General features: G+C 41.3%; 1 protein-coding gene across 1 annotated transcript in view; it reads left to right on the top strand.

Annotated features, from left to right (window-relative positions):
- VWDE (von Willebrand factor D and EGF domains) overlaps nt 1-18,652 on the top strand; it is a 70,611-nt gene that overhangs the window by 46,505 nt on the left and 5,454 nt on the right. Inside the window, exons 17-25 of the mRNA XM_015418181.1 lie at nt 1,753-2,003; nt 2,121-2,340; nt 7,393-7,935; nt 8,020-8,088; nt 9,503-9,598; nt 9,708-9,803; nt 11,615-11,710; nt 13,860-13,955; nt 18,121-18,216. Coding sequence (XP_015273667.1) covers nt 1,753-2,003; nt 2,121-2,340; nt 7,393-7,935; nt 8,020-8,088; nt 9,503-9,598; nt 9,708-9,803; nt 11,615-11,710; nt 13,860-13,955; nt 18,121-18,216 — 1,563 coding nt within the window. The remainder of the gene's footprint in view (nt 1-1,752; nt 2,004-2,120; nt 2,341-7,392; nt 7,936-8,019; nt 8,089-9,502; nt 9,599-9,707; nt 9,804-11,614; nt 11,711-13,859; nt 13,956-18,120; nt 18,217-18,652) is intronic.

The raw sequence follows: 18,652 nt of genomic DNA, 5'->3' as shown, positions 1-18,652 counted from the left end.
TTCTTCACCCAAAGAGTGATTAACACTTGGAATTCACTGCCACAGGAAGTGGTGGCGGCTACAAGCATGGACGGCTTCAAAAGGGAATTAGATAAGCATATGGAGCAGAGGTCCATCAGTGGCTATTAGCCACAAGGTATAGATAGGGGCTCTGGGGCAAGTGATGCTCTGTCTTCTTGGTGCTTGGGGGGGTCAACAGTGGGAGGGCTTCTAATGTCCTGGCCCCACTGGTGGACCTCCTGATGGCACCTGGTATTTCTGGCCACTGTGTGATACAGAGTGTTAGACTGGATGGGCCTTTGGCCTGATCCAACATTGGCATCTCTTATGTTCTTATGTTCTTATTACCATAATTAAGTTAATAACAAAGTACCTACCTTGTGGCTAATAGCCACTGATAGTTTAAGTTTAAAAAAATTGGCTCTCCAAAGAAATGTCAGTCGTAGTACTGTTGATATTTGGGTCTGTTGACTAATGTGATTGGATTCATACCCTGTTCTTCACTACCAAGAGGAATCTCAGATTGCCTGAAAAGTTTCTCATGGACCTGAAACCCTCAGAAGCTGACACTGTGCTGGTTACACTGACATCTAAGTTACCACTCAACTAAGCCCGGGGTTACAGGTTGTTGTGTTGTGCAGTTAAAAAGAAGAAGTTAAAAAAAGAAGTTAAAAAAAGAAGAGATTGGATTCAGCTGACATTTAACTTACCACTCTGGCCAGGCGGAGGTTAGTATGGGCTAGCCCAGAGTAACCCCCTGGCAGGGGTTACTCTGGCCGGGGGGGGGGATTAATCTGGCCTGTTACAGATGGCCAGATTAACCCGGGGTTACTCTAGGCTAGGCCAGAATAACCCCTCAGAACCCCTCCGGGGTTATTCTAGGCTAGGCCAGAGTAACCCCGGGGTTACTCTGGCCGGGGGGTTAATCCGGCCTGTTACACCGGACTAGAACAGATGCCTTTTTCTTTTTTTGGTAAAGACCCAGTAGGCTAGTTCATATTTTTTCTTCTTCTGGGTGAACATTTATTGAAAGATTTTTATCCTGCCTCTCAGTGAAAGGCTTCCACGGCTGCTAACAACAAAACAAGTTACCATTATCTTTACAAGAATAAAACAAAGGAAAGCAGTGAAAACATCAGTTAATAGCAGCCGCCAATATATAGCATAGACCAACAAGGTATCAGCTAGCTGGGGGGGGGGGATCATTCTAGAGCAGGCAGGAGGGAAGAGAGCAAGCTGGTTTGTTGTAGAGAGCCAGCGTGGTGTAGTGGTTTGAGTAGGATCTAGGAGACTCAAGTTTGAATCCCCCCCCCGCCGCCGCCGCCGCCATGGATGCTTGCTAGATGAACTCAGGCCAGTCACTTTTTCTCAGCCTAATCTACCTCACAGGATTGTGCTGAGACACTAAAATAGAGGGGAGGAGAACAGTTTTGTAAACTGCTTTGGGTCCCCAGTGAAGAGGAAAGCCGTGTATGAATATCTCAATAATAAATGAAGAGCTCCCCTTGCAGAAACTTACAGTCTTCAGGACGTTCCTGTCAGCTGAGGCTGGGCTGCCAGGTTTTGCCTCCTGCCCCAACAGTATTCCTCAGTGCAATGGCTAGTGAAAAACAGCCTTGTGTTTATATGGGATAAAGTAGAACACTTCATTTTGGCAGCACCCACTGGGGATGGGTCCCTAACATCTGAATAATCTTCTCTACTGCAGCCATTTTTCATAATTATCAGCACACTGCAAACTCTTTGTTTCAGGTAACCAACCTCCTGTAATTCAAAATCTTCAAGAAAGGCTGCAAACATTTTATGGGGAGAACTTTGTGTATCACTTCACGGCCACAGACCCAGAAGGCTCTGCCATTGCCTTTTCGCTAAATTCTGGGCCCTTAGGTGCCAGTCTTTCTCCTGCTGGACTCTTGATATGGAAAGCAGTGTCAAAAAACACTCAGCAGTTTACTTTTACGGTGACAGATGACTGCAGTGCTGAAGCCAGAGGAACAATAGAGGTAGTAACCGTTGTTCGGTTAGATACCCGACCCTACAGTGCTGCAGTAAGTCTATTACTAATGTAATTTCTAGTTCCTGAATAATAACCTAGTGTGTTTACTGGATGTGTTTTGTAGGTCACCGTGAAACCATGTGACTGTTTAAATGGTGGGTCTTGTGTGACAAACGTCAGTTTCCCCCCTGGAAGTGGGAAATACATCTGTGTCTGCTTGCCAGGGTTTGAGGGTGACCTTTGTCAAGTGAACATTGATGACTGCACATCCAATCCGTGTGGCCTCACCAGATGTTTCGATGGAATAAATAGCTTCCGCTGTGAATGTACACCTGGACTGCAGGGTGAATTATTCTGTGTTCTGAATTTGTACAGCCGTTGTTCAATTACATGCATGATTTCAGGATTCAGTTACTGTGATATTTACCTAGGTAAAACAAATATTTTCTTGAAATTGCTTGCTAGTCTTCATATATGCCTGCCTGAGCCTTTTAAAACCACTGAGGAAGGGGGCAGAATTTTATGTGCAGAGTTTCTAGCTTAGAGGAAACCAGCATTCAAAAATGTAAACAATTAATTGTACATAGCGTGAAACACAGATTTGGGGGGGGGGATGTGCCAGGGGTTGTCATCAGCCAAAAAGCTAGGGCTCCCTCTCTGTAAGATGTCTGCAAATCCTTAATATAAGCTACTTTAAGATACCTTAATGTGGCGGGGGGGTTTTCCTTGAGCTTTTTATATGAGGTTAAATCAAACATTTGAAATGGCTCCATTTCCCTCCATTCCCTGAATGTCTTTATTTCTGTTTAGGCAGACATTGCCAAGGAGATCTTGACGAGTGCAAATCAAGGCCCTGCTTCCCTGGTGTAGTTTGCTTCAATACCGTTGATTCCTATTATTGTGGCCCATGCCCAGAAGGCCTTCATGGAGATGGGAAAGTATGCTATGGTAAAAATGGGAAATCCCCCCCCCCGGTCTATAAGACTGCAGTCATCTTACATTTAATTGAGAGTTTTGTTTGTTGCACTAAGCATACTCATACATGCCTAACATCGCTCTTTGGAAGACAGCCACTGACATACCACTGTTATGTCCAGCTGCTATTTTCCCAAAGCAGCAGTACAAAACAAGAGGAGAAGGTGTTGCATGGAAGAGGTGCTAACTGCTATTGGACTTGGGAGTTACTGTTGCTGTTTTTGTGTAATTGTTGTTCCATCTGCAGTTATTCAATGTCATAAGTTACCACATGAAATGGCGTTGTCTGTCATGGGTTGCGCAGAGCGACCAGCAGCTAGCAGACAAAACAACTGTGTTCATTAAAAAGGGCTGAGAGGCACAAAAACTCCCCATCCCACGTGTGATGCAAAGTCCTTCCGTTGTTCACCAACAAACATGAGTATTTTCTAATGTGTAGGTGGAACCGCCTCCTCCACCCCAGCTGGTTTCAGCAACTTTAGTCCAGATAGTGTCAGACAATTGCCATGTTAGTCTTTTACTAGGTCTGACGAAGGGAACTTTGACTCTCAAAAGCTTCTACCCCAAATGTCTTGTTGGATTGACACTACTGCTGCTGTTTGGAATTATATCTGAAAGAACTGTAGCAGCTAGAAGAATGCCACTGTGTGGCATTTCTGGAAAAGGGGGGGCGGCTTTTGTTTTAGCTGTCTGTGGTCCTTAACAGTGGATTAACAGTATCTCCTTCTGTGGTCCTTAACAGTGGATTAACAGTATCTCCTTCTAGTTCGGTTAGTGGCATATCTCCGTTTCTTCTATTGAAATAATAGAGGAAAGGCGGAGAAGCCTGGCTAGTACCCCTTAAAGGAGTCTTACAGTACAATCCTGCGCTCTGTGTGTGTGTGCATACCTAGGAATAATGGTTGACTTCTGGTGACCCCTAGTAGCAGGCACGTAGCCAGAAAAGTTTTATTTTCATTTTTTAAAAATTTATTTTAATTTTTTTAAGTACAGTGATGGTCAGTCCATCATCATTTATTTGTTATTTATACTGAATTAGTTATTTACCAATGTTCTACTTGATACTCCAAGTGGATTACATGGTATAGAACACTGTAATCAAACAGCATGAGAGATCTAATAAAAATGCAGTAGGACTAGGCATACAAAATTACAAAAATGAAAAAGGTATCAAACATGCTATGTCAATAATGCAGAAAATGGAATTATAAAAAATGAAAACAATGCTGTAAGACATGATAGAACATACAACAAATCAATAATATCTAATGTACACTGTGGCATAGACTCCAGTTCTGTTCTGTATAAGCTTTATAAAAATGCCGTCCCAAGCCACTGTTTTACATAATTTGCAGAATTAAAGAAGTGTGAGAGCTTTCTTACTGAAACCCGAAACTGTAAATTCAATCTTCTTTTCTCTGTAAATCACTGACTCAAGGCTTCTAACGTTGCCACCCAACACCCCTGTAAGCTTTTAAAATCAGGACTCTTCAGCCCTGCTATAACCACTAATGCTCTTGTAGCTAATCGTGTAGAGAATTCACACTTGGAAGATTTATGATAAGATTCACACTTTTTACTTCAACTCCTTACTTTTTTACAAAGAAAATTTACACCTGGAAGAGTGTGACAGACTTCACACCAACCTGTAATACTGATTGGAAGGGCATGACAAATGATTGATGGGGCACCGCCCCTTTTTGCACCACCATGGCTACGGGCTTGCCTAGTAGGGCTTGGACATTTCAGAGAGGTGGTTGGCTATTGCCTGTCTCAGTGTCCCAGCCCTGGAGGTCTCCCATCCAAGTACTTGCCAAGGTCTGCCCTCCTTAGCTTCTGAGATCTGATGAAATTGGGCTTGCCTGGGCTATCCAGGTTGGGGCGATCCTGTGCTGATTTGCAGTCTTCTATACAAATTCACTCTGGTTAAGATTGTACTGTTAGAGTTGAAAGGCGGGGAAGGTCCAAAGAGTGGGAGAGAAAATGCTGCAGCAAAGACCATCATACAAGGTTGTCGGGTGATGAAATAATGTGAGAGGGACTAGAAAGTATGTAAGTGAAGAAGCTGCTGGGCAGTGAGGATGTCTGGAAATCCTACTGTCCAGCCTCCTGCCTCCAAATCTCAGAGCTGCTCATGAAGAATCTTACCAAAGGATGAAATTGATGTTTTCCAAGAAAGTTAAATACTGGAAAATTGTTCTTTGTTTGTAATGGTTTCCCCATAACAACATATTCCCATTACAGGCTCCGATAACAATGTTTCTATTTCCTTTGCACACTTTCAAGAGCTCTAGAGTTGCCAAATGGCCAGAAGAAAAATGTTCTGTTCCTTTAGTAACCCCTTGATGGGGTGTTATTTACCAGATAGTATGCCATGAAAAGCTTCTCAACTGCACATTTCCACGCTTCAGGCCTCTAGTAAATGAACGGGACATTTTTTTTCTCCAGGCCAGTTGTCAACCCAAGGTAGTGAAAGGATATTTCTTGCCAGAGTTAGAGAGCCCTATTGTTTACATAGTCCCTGGAAGGTTGAACAGTGTTGTTTGGAAGGTAAAAGTCATTTGTTGCTTGCTAACCTTTTTAAAAATGTATATCATAATTGAAATCAAATCAACAAGTGAAGCTCTGTCTCATGCTTTGACTCCTGAAGATGTTTACAGCAAAAAAGGTGACCACAGTGATGGACACACAGTTGTTGGTGCCCCTACTGATGAAAATGTCTCTGGCAAGTAAAGATCTCAGGTTTATGTTATTCATATACCTATCTTTAGATGGAAGAAGGGGGAAATTTGGATCATACCGAGCACTCTGCTAGGGAGAGAATATATTTGTATTGGTCTGCTGAAGGCATTCCTTGTCTATGACATAGCTAAGAAATAACCAGCAACTATTCTTTGAACATCAAGGCTTCTTCCAATTACAGTGTATTTAATTGTTCCTACACAAAGAATGAGTGGAGTGATGTGCAGGTGTACACCCATAAGCAAAGCCAGTAAAAATGGGAAGCATCCTGCTGCATTTGCTAACAATACTGTAGAAACAATAATGTAGAAATTATGATGCTGGGGGTGTGGGACTGGTGGTCAGGCAAGAATGACCTACTAGGCATATTTATGCAAAATCATCATGCTTGTTGTGGTTTCATTTTTTTCTAGCCTATTGCCGTTCTTTGCTCCTGCTAAATAAAAAAATGGGGAGGGACAGTAATAAAAGGAAAGGTGCAAGATCAAGTTGCAACTATTATTCAATAGGTCATTCTGAACATGTTTCATCTGCCTTCAGCTGGGAAGTTCATTCGACGTTAGCCACTCATATATGGAGACAGAGATCCTCTCCATTCAGTGTATTAGAAGGAAATTAATTTGGTGTCTGTCTAACTGTGGAATAGATTCCCTGACGGAAGGCAACAGAAACACATTGGAAATAACCTATGAAATTGTCATTGCACCATATCAGCTATGCTTCTTACATTTTCCCCATTTGCTTGTCACCACAGCTGCTTCAGTGTGTTTGCAGTGTTGTGCAGTGCTGGCAGGTTCCACTAATGGTGAACAAATCAAATTCCCCAATGTCCATGTCATATGCTGTCAGCTCTTGGGCCTGGCCCAAGCAGCTGGGATATGCCTCTCACGTGGTACAAAATGTGCTCTGGTTTAATTTGTGATATTACAAGGAATCCTTGGTTGCTTCTGCCAAACAGTATGCTGCTTCCATAAAGATGTTGCCACATATTATGTGGGAGAGAATGATGATCGAAAAACATTGGTGTCAAATGAAGATAGCAAAGAACAGGGAAAGTAAGAAGGTTTTATGTTAACACAGGCACAGTTTTTAAGCTTTGCAGATTTCACATGCTATTAAATTAACATGCAAATTTCAAGTACGCAAAAGTTATCTTTTTATTGATTTTACAAAAGTCAACTAAATGTCAGCTGAGAATACTGGAAACCTGAATAATTGAATTTGTTATTTATAAACTTATAAGGGGATAAGAGAGGATTTAGTTGTTTTGCATTTGAATTTTTTCTTAGATTATGTGTTTTAAACTGTTCCATGCAGATGAACATAAGACAGTTTGCACTGATCTGTATCTTTTGTGTATATGAAATCACCATTCTTCTACCCCTTTCTAGGAAATAAATTAATTAATTTTTTAAATAATAATATGACCCCTCGCAACTTCTTGGATCACTTGTCAAGATGACCCTGTCAGTCTTCTGCCTCTAGAGGATGGTGTTTATTAAGTTGCTCTGGGAGCCTTTGTTCAAAGAGTTAACCTAAAGCATATTTTTCTAGTACATTCATCAAATTATGTCTGAATGTTGTGTATAGAAGGCTGCTACTTTTACCAATTTAAGAGTATTTCCTACAAAATATAGATCTCATAATGCTGTTTTTCTGTCTTCTCCACTGCTTGGCAGGCTTCCTGCAGCATTCCACTACGGCGGTTCCAAATACTGCAAAATTTCCATCTAATCCCACAGATGTTCCTGAAAGTTTTATTCCCACAGAAACAGCCAAGAGTGCTCCATCAGCTTCTATAGCTCAGACAACTATATCTTCAAAGTTGCTCATTTCACAGAGAACAGCTTTTAGAAAGCCAATTAGGAGTGGATTCCTTGATTATTTATTTGATGTCAGTACTGCAAACACCTATTCTGGTACCACCGGCAAAGGCTCTGTGGCCAGCTCCGTGCCCAACGTGTCATTTAGGAATAATGCAGTATCTCCTGGGAGGACCACAAAGACACCACTATCACAAGTGGAGAGATCTTACTCTCCCTTAGGGGCCAGCATAATACTGAGCAACAAAATGAACATAATCAATAGGACCTTAGTAGCAAACAAAGAACCAGAAGGAAAAAGTGATGGCAAGTTTCAGAGCCCATTTGGGAAACATAGAGACAACTTTGTACAGCCCATCTTTGAGACATTTGCTGTGCCTCCCAAAGGGTCCGGGACAGGTAAAAAATTAGATGCAATGGCAGTCCCACAATTACTAACTTGTGCAGATTCACCCTGTTTTCCTGGTGTTCCTTGTGAATCAGATGAAGAGGGGAGCTTCAGATGTGGTCGTTGCCCTTTTGGCTATTTTGGAGATGGTGTTGTATGTATAGGTATGGATACTTCAAATAATATGTGTGCAGTGAATAGTTGTGTGTATGCTTAAGTTTTGTGATGCAGTGCAGAAATGGGCCCTTTTCAGATGTGTGCACATTCCCAAAGAAGGTTAATGTAGTCCTATCACAGTAATCCTGAGTTAGCTGAGCAAACTACAAGGTAGCTCTAAGGTGCATCATTCTGTCTATGCTTCTAAGAAGCCTACAAGTCCCACTTTACCAACAGAGCTGAGAATAACAGCACAGACCTCCTTTGAGCTGTTGTGTAAGTTAAAGAAGGGATGGGGACTGGTACAAAAATCTTTCATCATTGTATGCCATAAGCAGCCACTTAGCACAGGTGTTATACAGGTGTAGCAAAACACTTTTCAGGCTGTATTTTGTGTACTTTGGAAAATAACTAAATTCCCAAGGATTAGTATTCTACCCAGAGTGTATCACTTCAGGACACTTGCTGCTCTATGCAAAAACTGTTATGAGTTATATTTGAATGAAGGCAAGCATTTATGGGAAGGAAGGAGACTGATAACACTAAATACAATTCTGTGAACAAGATCATAGAAACTATACAAATGGCCTCCCCAAAGGGCAATTCCCTGCTCAAAGCCTTTTGCCTCCCAGTTGCATCTTGTGCCTTTCCTAGTTATGATGAACATTCAGTGTTTCCCACATATTGTGGAGTAGCTAGAAACAAAATGGCTTTGATCTTTCATTGGTTCCCTAGACCAGTGATCTACAACTGGCGGTACATGTACCTCATCTGGGATGCAGAAGTAGCCTTGATGGGACACAGGGTTTTCATAGCAATTACTAAAAATTGTTCTCTCAAAGACACCTCAATTTCAAGTGTAATGTGTCATCTCTTGCTGTTCCTACCTGCCATGGATTATCCATCTACTACACTTGCTGTTAACCAAAAGGCTGAGAAGTGATGGTTATCCATCTGTGATCTTTTGGCAGTGCTCATAGTAACTCCTCCCCCATTCCATCTCCCCACTGGCAAATGTCTGTGATGTGCCACTTCCGGCCAACCCTACCTGCCAGGGATTATCCATTGTGCTTCTGCAATTGTTTATATCCTTAAAAATTAACTATAAATGATAAATATAATAACAGAATGTCTTTAAACATAAAAATATATTCTAGCACGGTGGGACTCATGTCCTTTGACAGAGTGGTTAGTGGGATGCAAGAGATAAAAGATTAAGAACCGCTGCCCTAGACAATAGTAGGTTATCTTGAACTTCACAAGGCTTTCAGACGCACAAACCGGTTAAATATGTCTGTGGGCCTGTTCAAAGGCAAGACTTTTAGCTGATTCTGTGCTGTGTATACTGAAACTGAATACACTGTAGTACATTTCAGCTTGTGAACCGATTTCATTTTCCCTTTACCCCCCACTCTTATAAAGCAATATGCAGGCATCCATGTGGTAAAAACATGAAATGTGTGGCACCCAATACCTGCCGATGCAAATCTGGATACTTGGGCCATGGTTGTCAGGTTGGTAAGTATAACCATCTGGAGAACCATGTTTAGCCAAAGTTTGTTAAGAAATGCACTAAAAATTGTTGAAATAACCCTTAAACATATGTCTAAATGTTTGTTTCATACAGCCCTTTGTCAACCAGAGTGTAAAAACCTTGGGAAATGTATCCAGCCTAATGTATGTGAATGTCTCCCAGGATTCAGTGGATCCATCTGTGATGAAGGTAACTGGACATCTTCTTTAACATTTACAGCTGACTCACAATGTGTATTGATTTCCTGAGAATATTGATCCCCAGAAACTGTCAGTGATTTTCCAAAGAGCACAAAAACAGTGTGAGAGGTATTTTTATTTATTTAAGAACATTTGTGTCTAGCCCTTCTACTGAATAAAATCATGCCTCAAGGCAATTAACAATATAAATCAAATAATTAAATTGTAAATAAAAGAAAGATGATGTCAGAAACACATACACAGAAGGTTAAGTGAGAGCCAGTGCAGTGGTTAAGAGTGTCACGCTGGAATCTGCGAGACTCGTGGTTCAGATCTCCACTCTGCCATGGATGCTTGCTGAGTGTTCTTGGGCCACACACTCTCAACTTAAACCTACCTCTCAGAGTTGTTGTGGAGGTAAAATGAAGAAGAGGAGAAACACAAACAGTGAAATACAGTGCAAGAAGCAGACAGTATAACCAGATGAGGCAAAGGAACAGAATTGTTAAGAGCTGTACACAACAAAACAGATTTTAGGAGCACGGTGAGCTTCCCGGCATTGGGGTCCCTTGAAATGTGGGCCACCTCTGAAAATGCCCTGCTCTGTATGCCAGCCAACCTACCTGTCCTCTCTCACTCTAGGTTCCCCAGAGCCACATGATGATTTCAAAGCTCCCATAAAGTTTGAATTAGATCTGGAGGTCTAAAGAGCTTTAGGCCCCAACAAAGGTCAGACTCCAGATGGTTAAGCTCTGGGATTGGGGGTGTGGGGAAGCAGGAGAGATACACCTGTCAGTTCATCTCGGCCAGAACCGAATATAGTCAAAACCAGGCAGGAGAAAGAGAAGAGACTACCCAAAGGAGTCTCAAAGTGGCTTACAATCCCTTTCCCTTCCCCTCCTCACAACAGACACCCTGTGAGGTAGGTGGGGCTGAGAGAGCTCTCTGGAGAATTGTCCTTGACAGAACAGCTCTAAAAGAATTTATCACTAACCCAAGGTCACACCAGCAGCTGCATGTGGAGGAGTGGGGAATCAAACACGGTTCACCCAGATTAGAGTCCGCGCTCTTAACCACTACACCAAACTGAGTTCAAGTTCCAAAGTAGGAAGTAAGAACTTCCCACTTTCATTCTGAGCAGAGTTACCCCTTCTAAGTCTGTTGAAGTCTTTCACTCTGCCTAGTATAGCACTGTAAGTCAGACAAAGTCTCACCCACAAAACAAGATGCATCAGGCTGAGGGTTATAAGGGTCCCCCAACCCTTGGCAGAATTTTAGGACATTTAATGGGCAGCAGCAAGAGGAAAGAAGCAGGAAATTTCCATTTTGCACTCTTCAGTCTGCTTATGGGTTGTAGGATATTCATATTTTCTGAGTACAGTGTTCATAGATTTCTTTCCCATTCCTCAGTGCATGCCTAATTTGGAATAGCACTTGAGGCCTCAGATCTGCCTTTGAGCCCTTTTACTGTGAAATTCCTTAAATGTAATCAGAATCTTTGAACTGCATTATGATTTTCAGTTCCATTGGCTCCACTGAAAAACCATGGAGTGAGTTGTTGATACTGTCACTGTTGATGTTATTAGAGCTGCACCCATTTATGTCTATAACTCTGATCATACTAAAATATTAAATGGAATTTGGTTTTCTGTGCTTCCAATATTCCAAGAAGCAGCTGCCATAGTTTCTTTTAAAAGTTGACCGTTTCAGATTCTTCACATTGAACAGAGTCCCATATTTGTCTTTTGTTAGAAAAAAAAGTTTGACTTTAATGGATGTTTTGAAGCTGATTTCTTGAACAGCCTAATTTTGCATCTGCAGCCCATTGTGACCCACCTTGCCAACATGGAGGGACGTGTCTAACTAAAAACCTTTGCACTTGCCCATATGGTTTTGTAGGTCCAAGATGCGAAACAAGTAAGTGAATAAAAATGCGAGAATTGGGGACCAAAGTTAGTTAGTACTGTGATATACACAACACTTCTCGAGGAATCTGCAGCAAATATCAGACTAGCAATTAGACAATATATCTTTCTGTTGCTTGATTGAGCGCCTCCTACAGTCAGGCAAAGTAAGTATAGCTGGCTGTATCATTTTGGTCAGTTAGGCTGATATTAGATACTTCAAATATATCCAAGAATTTGAAGCTTACTAAAAAAATAGCTGTTAGGGTAGAATAGAAGTCCGTTTCCTTTCTCTTAAGTACTTGCCTTTAGAATCCTTTTTTAATTTCTAGTGAATATTTCAATATTTATTACTCTTTATTATTTTAATATAAAGTCATTGGAGAAGAAGTGATGTCATAAAAAAGAGTAGCTCACAATGCTTCTCAGGCTACCCAAGCCCAACTTCTGCAGGTGGCAAGAGAACAGCATCAGCAGTATATTCCTTTATTGGGTTATGTCTTCACCACTGATAATTTCAGTTTATTCTTGGTTCATGTTACTGGTTGCATTATTTATTTTGAGTATAATCTGTTTTGGTTTACGTTACTGGGATGTAGGTGTATAGTGTATTCGCAATTATTACTATTTTTACCATGATTCATCTTGAATTTATTATTTTGGGGGAAGCAGGAATTAAATGAATATATAACTGTCTCCATTAAAAGTTAATAACACAGGTGTTAAGTACTTGTAAAAAATAATCACTGTCTTAGGTATACTGCAGTAGTTCTACCTATTGCCAGTATCTTGTGCTTTACTGTATATAGTCCTGACAGGAATTCACAAACACAACCATGTTGTGTGTGTCTATTCTAAAAACCCAATATGTATCTAAAGCCTTATCAGCAGTACACTGAAATTAATTTTTCCTGTCAGATATATTATCCTGACTTTCCACGCAACTTAGAGGGGGAAGAAGAAATTTTGGAATCTTCCAGTCTGGAAGGGAATGTTGCTAAGTTGCATGTGATAGTAATCTTTGTCATGATGTGGTCTATTTTTGTCCCCTTTTAAAAACTTACTGTTCTTTGAATATTCTAGGAGCACTGGGGGATTGCATTTTCTAGCCTGTTTTCAAGATTGTCATTACTGATCTTCTGTGCAGTCCCACATGGGGACTGCACATGAGCAGGCCTGCCATCAGATAAATCTTATCGCTAAAAAGCCTCCAGGGGGCGCTGTGCACTGGAGCTAGAAGCTTGTTCCCGCCCATGGACGATGTGCTGCTGTGCAGCAGCACCCTCATCCTCAGTTCTTCTTTTGCCACCAAAGGAGAAGGTGGAGTTTTCTGGAGTCTCCAGCTACGGTCGTGTTGGAGAGGAATTGCTCCAGATTTGATGGAGTGACGGCAGCTTCTGAGTTCTTTCCATGGCTCAGAAGGCCCTTTTCAAGAAATGCTCCCACTGTGGGGTGAAGATGACCCAAAACAATGAACATGTCCTCTTTCTGTTCTGTTTGGATGAAGGGCACAGAGTCTGCCCATGTAAGGTCTACCAATGCTTCACCCCCTAAAAACCTATCTGATGGCAGGCCTGCTCATACACAGTCCCCATGTGTTCCTGCAGAGAAGATACTCAATGAACAATAGTTACAGATAAGTACAACTTTGTTTTTCATTGCACTGAAGTGTTGTTTATCTTGTATACCAGCCCTATATCAACATCTTGGTTGTTTTCAGACATCATAAACAAACTGGAGTTTGTGATGAGCATGAATCTGATTTATTGTTGTTACTTTATTCTACCGCTACCACTTCCTTTGTGCAAAGAGTGTGAGTGAACACTTCCTACTCTTGAAGCCTTTGACAAAACTCAGATTCGTTGTAATGTTCAAGTGGAAGTTTCAATTAGAATCCCACCCGCCCCCTCCCCGTAAATGGAATTTTTAACTAGGAGTAAATTGGAAGAGGCCAGCAGAACTGAGCATGTAAATCCGACAGTATTCGTGCTTATAATGAACAAATCCAGGTAGTTTGTAATGTGTGAATTCAGTCTTTACAATGCAGTTCTCATTACAAAAATCTGTGGGGCAAAAAGCTGAGGAAATTATTTGTATGCATTACAACTATAAAATAGTCTCTTATATACTAGCTCCTTTTTTAAACATTTTGCTTGATACAGTGGTATGCAACAGGCACTGTGAAAATGGCGGTGAATGTCTTACTCCAGACGTCTGCCAGTGCAGAGTTGGCTGGTATGGACCCACATGTAGTACAGGTAAAAACCACCCTCCAGAGGGAATTGCCTTGCAGTAAAACTACACATATATGGTCACGAAAAGAAGCATAAACAAATTAAAAATTAAATCTCCAGTAATAATATTATAGTGCAAGACTCCAAAGAACCAGAGTTCTTACTTAAAATAGTGAGGAATTGGGGGGGGGGGGGTTGATTCCCATAGGAACTTTGCTAGTAAGGCTTTGTTTTGCATTTTTTTTGTGAAATATAAGCCACTAGAATTATTGATACAAGAGCTGCCTCTCAAGCCCTGGTCTCTGTGCTCCCTCCTTCAGAGGTGAGGTGGGTGGCGATTAAATACAAGACATTTTCTGTGGTAGCTCCTTGCCTTTGGAATGCCCTCCCACTTGAGGCTTGCCTGGTACCTACTTTATTGTAGGCACCAGGCCAAAACACATCTTTTTACCCAGGCATTTAATTAGGGGTTTATCATCTTTTTAATGGTCTGCTGTTTTATGGATAGTTTTTTAAGCTGCTTATATGTATTTGTCTTATGTTTTTCAGTGGCGACATAGAAATATAAACAAATAATCTGTGATATGCCTGTATAATTATGATACAGGTATTCATGGGCTCAGTCAGTTAGGGCCTGCTTTAGCTCTAGTTTGATATCCTCTTGTGCCTTCAAGTTTGATTTTATTTTTTTTACCTCTCACCCACAAGGTGAGGAGTGTCACCTGACCAGGTTTAACCAGCCTTACCAGGATTGTTCCTAGTTCTTGTTTGCTTTGTTTACATTTTTTATGTTTTTGTCCTCCTGGAACATGATTATGTGTGTTTATATGTTTACTGTTTAAAACATTTCAGGCCACCTTCTAACCCAAGGTCCGTGAGACAACTTAAAACATCAGTTAAAATAAAAGCAAAACAGCAAAAGGAAACCTTAGCAAAAACATCCAGTACAATTATTATATTATCGTATATTATCATTGTACATTAATGCCTGAGCGAATAGCCAAGTTTTTTACTCGGCTCTTTAAAACAATTAAGGTAAGACACGAAGAGGCAGTTCCATAAACAAGATGCCATCACTGAGAAGGCCCTGTCACCAACAGCCACTTTTCTTATTTTCGTAAGTGGGGCGCCCAAATTCAGGCCTCCAGTGAAGATCCTTTAAAGTTGGCAGTTAATATTCAGCTAATAGAAAGGTGATTATAACTGTACCTGTATTTAAATATGCAATGTAGGCAAATAAGCATAGCCTTTGTGGGCGGGCAGGTAGTGGGAAGAAGTAGTACATGCGCTACCATACATACATAGATACATACATACCACTACATCCACTTTTTAAAAGTGCTGTTACCTCCATGCCTGAGAGGAGATGAATGGTGAGTCCCAATTTACTTCCCACAATTAGAAAATTTATTTATTAAAAGATGCCTGTACACACTTATACCCTGCTTTGATATATTTATTGCTTTTCTATGCTTTTCCCCTCTTAATTAAATCAAAATAACTATTGACGTTATAATCTTAGCTTGTTATTTAGGTTTGTCTTTGCATAACTTAGGGGGCCGCGGTGGCTCAGAGGTTAAGATGCTGAGCTGCAGACCAGAAGGTCTGTAGTTTGGCAGTTCAAGACCCTAGTTCGGCATGACGGAGTGAGCTCCGGTCTCTGGCCCCAGCTCCTGCCAACCTAGCAGTTTAAAAGCAAGAAATTGCAAGTAGATAAATAGGTACCACTTTGGTGGGAAGGTAACAGCGTTCCATGTGCCTTGTCGTTTAGTCATGCCAGCCACATGACCATGGAAACATCTTTGGATAGCGCTGGCTCTTCAGCTTGGAAACAGAGATGAGCACCACCCCCTAGAATGGGATTTGACTAGCTTTCGAGCATGGGAAATCTTTATCTTTACCTTTGCATAACTTAAAACATCTTCATCATGTTACATGTAAATTTGCTGTTCAGCCTATAATTTGAACTCTACCTTCCATTCCATTGTATTGGAAAACGTATGCATGCACATGAAAGCTCATACCTTGAATAAACCTTTGTTGGTCTTAAAGGTGCCACTGGATTCTAAATTTATTCAACCATACAACAGTTTGAAATAAACTGTATGCCAGTTCTCCTGTCATTTGCTCATTATACCTAAGTTACTTGAAAGAGTATGCATGGGAGCTTCCGTTTTTTGGCGTCTCAATGACAGACCCATTCCTGGAGAGCTCCCAGGGATGCGATCTGCATGCCAGTGTGATTGTACACACTCCCCCAGGACTCTTGCATTGGACCCCCAGCCATGGGGTGCTAAAGGGTTGCCTCTCCTCTGGCACATTGCTGGAGATTGAAGCTCCCTTCTGCCCCGACGGTCCTGCTGCTGTGCGTCCACTATGGATCTCGAGCCGCTGACCGGGACAAGCGCATGGAGGCCAAGTGAGCAACACGTACCTTTGGCGAGGTCTTCGGGCCGGCATGAATTGTGAGTCCATGAAAGCGAAAACACCAGGATAAAGGCAGAAAGCCTCCCCTCCCTGCAATAAAAGCGAGTGGGGGAGGGAACTTCCCAAATGCAAAGAAAAGACAGAGGCATCTCCAAAGGGGGGAGGCAGCCATAAAAGCAAAACGGAGCTGTTTTAAGAACTTCACAAGAGATTTACAAGCATCAGCGTGAACATTAGAGACTTTTGGCAAACTACTCTTAAAGATAAACATTCCCAAAGATGGTGGGCAAAAGAACTGAGAAGGATAAGCAAGCGAAACTTAAGCTTTCTTTAGGAAGTCTGAGTCCAGCTGGGCTGGTCAGCCGACCGGAAACTTCCACAAACATTTCAAAGATGTTAGCAGACTCTTTGCGGCCTCTGCTGGAACAAATGACAAACATAAACCAGCAACTGACAACTTTAAACCAGAACTTTGCAGCCCAGCAGCTCCAGCTAAGCGAAATTAACAAAAAAACTGAGCAGACAGCCGAGACGGTGAAGGAGGTGGATGCCAAGACTAAAGAGGTTAAAAAATGTGTGCAGATGTTGGAAAAGAAGAGAACATCTGATGAAACACAGCTCTTGCAACTACAAATGGAAAAAGAAAGATTTGTCCTGAGATTTCAGGGGCACCCTGAAACTAAGGGGGAGAATCTGAAACAAATTCTGAGTGATGCCTTGGCCCCGATTGCAGATTTAAAAGCGGATTATATTCAAAATGAGATTGATGTGGTCTATGGATCATATTCAGAATATATAAAGAAGAAAAATCTGCCAGGGGAGATAGTGGTCAGATTCTCAAAAAGGCATGTGAGGGATCAAATCCTGAAACCAACATCAGGAACGTCCCTGAAAATCGAGGGCAAGAAAATAAGGGCTTTGAAAGATATTCCATTTGAAATTAGGAAGAAGAGAAAGAAATGTAAAGACTTGGCAAGGTTTTTGCAAACAAACAACATCCCCTACAGATGGTTGGTACCCGATGGCATCCTTTTAAAGATAAACGACAAGAAAGAAAGAATTGACATGGCTATTAAAGCTCGGGAGTTTCTGAAGCAGTAACTTGGTTCTACAGGAGAGGACGACAAAGAAGACAACGACAGTGACAAAGGAAGCGACAGTGACTCTGATGCTACAACTTCTGAAGAAGATTCCGATTCGCAACGTGAGGCAGCTGCCCCCAAACAAGACTATCAATTGAGGAATAGAAGGGGGGGAAATTAGATGCTGAATGACTCTGAAGTTAGCCTTAAGTGGATTATTATTAGCGGTTCTTTTGTGGTATTTCTTGAACAGCTATTTTAACTGGTTTTGATAACATAAGCATGCATATATTGATCACACTCAATGTAACTAATAATCTCTGTAATAATTTAGCACATTTTTATATGCTTTGTAATGGCCACCACCTCTTGGGTTTTTAGAGGTTTTTCTTTCCTTTCACCTGTAGTTTGTAGATACCCTCCCTTATTTCTTTGTAGTTTATAGAAAATGCAATAAAAATATCCCTTCAGGGGTTGAAAACAAAAAGAAAGAAAGAAAGAGTATGCATGCAAGAAAAGTGAAATACTTTTATTTAGTTACATGCCAGCCTGAGCCAGCCTCGGCTGGGAGGGTGAGGTAGAAATCCAATAAATAAATAAAATAAATAAATAATGCATGCATCTACAATTAAGAGTTTTTTAAAAATTATTTTTACCTTTCCCTTCCTTGTCTTCTATAGCGGTGTGTGACCCAGTATGCCTCAATGGTGGATCGTGCATTAAACCAAATACTTGTCTTTGTCCCAAAGGATTTTTTGGTGCCTATTGTCAAAATGGTAATTTTTTTTTCATTTTGAGAAAGAAAATGTTGTATCCATGTGTGCTCTTTGACTGTCATAACAGCCTTTATGCCAATGAAAAGGTACTTCCTTTAGCAGAGGAGAAAGGGCTGTTTTTTGCTGTTTGCCCCTTTCCACTGCAGATATCCACTTTGCCCCACGCATGAAGATCCCCTAAACTCTGGGAACAGAAAGTCAGGGTCCTCAGTGGGCTGTAGTGGGAGGTGGGGAAGTCCTATTCCCTGAACTTTGCTTGTGGTTCTTCTGACACAATCCAAGGAAAGTAACTGAATACATGTTTCCCCCCTTCTAATTTCACGGAAATAGAATGGATAGAATAATGCATAGTATGGTTTGGGTTCCTTTGGATGAGGGAGTCTTTGTACTATTTTCTTTATTTACAAATATAAAAATAAAACAGAGGTGAAGAGGC

This window comes from Gekko japonicus, unplaced genomic scaffold (assembly GCF_001447785.1).
Source record: "Gekko japonicus isolate JY-2015 unplaced genomic scaffold, Gekko_japonicus_V1.1 scaffold2307, whole genome shotgun sequence".
NCBI lineage: Eukaryota > Metazoa > Chordata > Lepidosauria > Squamata > Gekkonidae > Gekko > Gekko japonicus.
The sequence above is the reverse complement of the archived record's forward strand: the minus strand, read 5'-3'. Positions and strand labels throughout refer to the sequence as shown.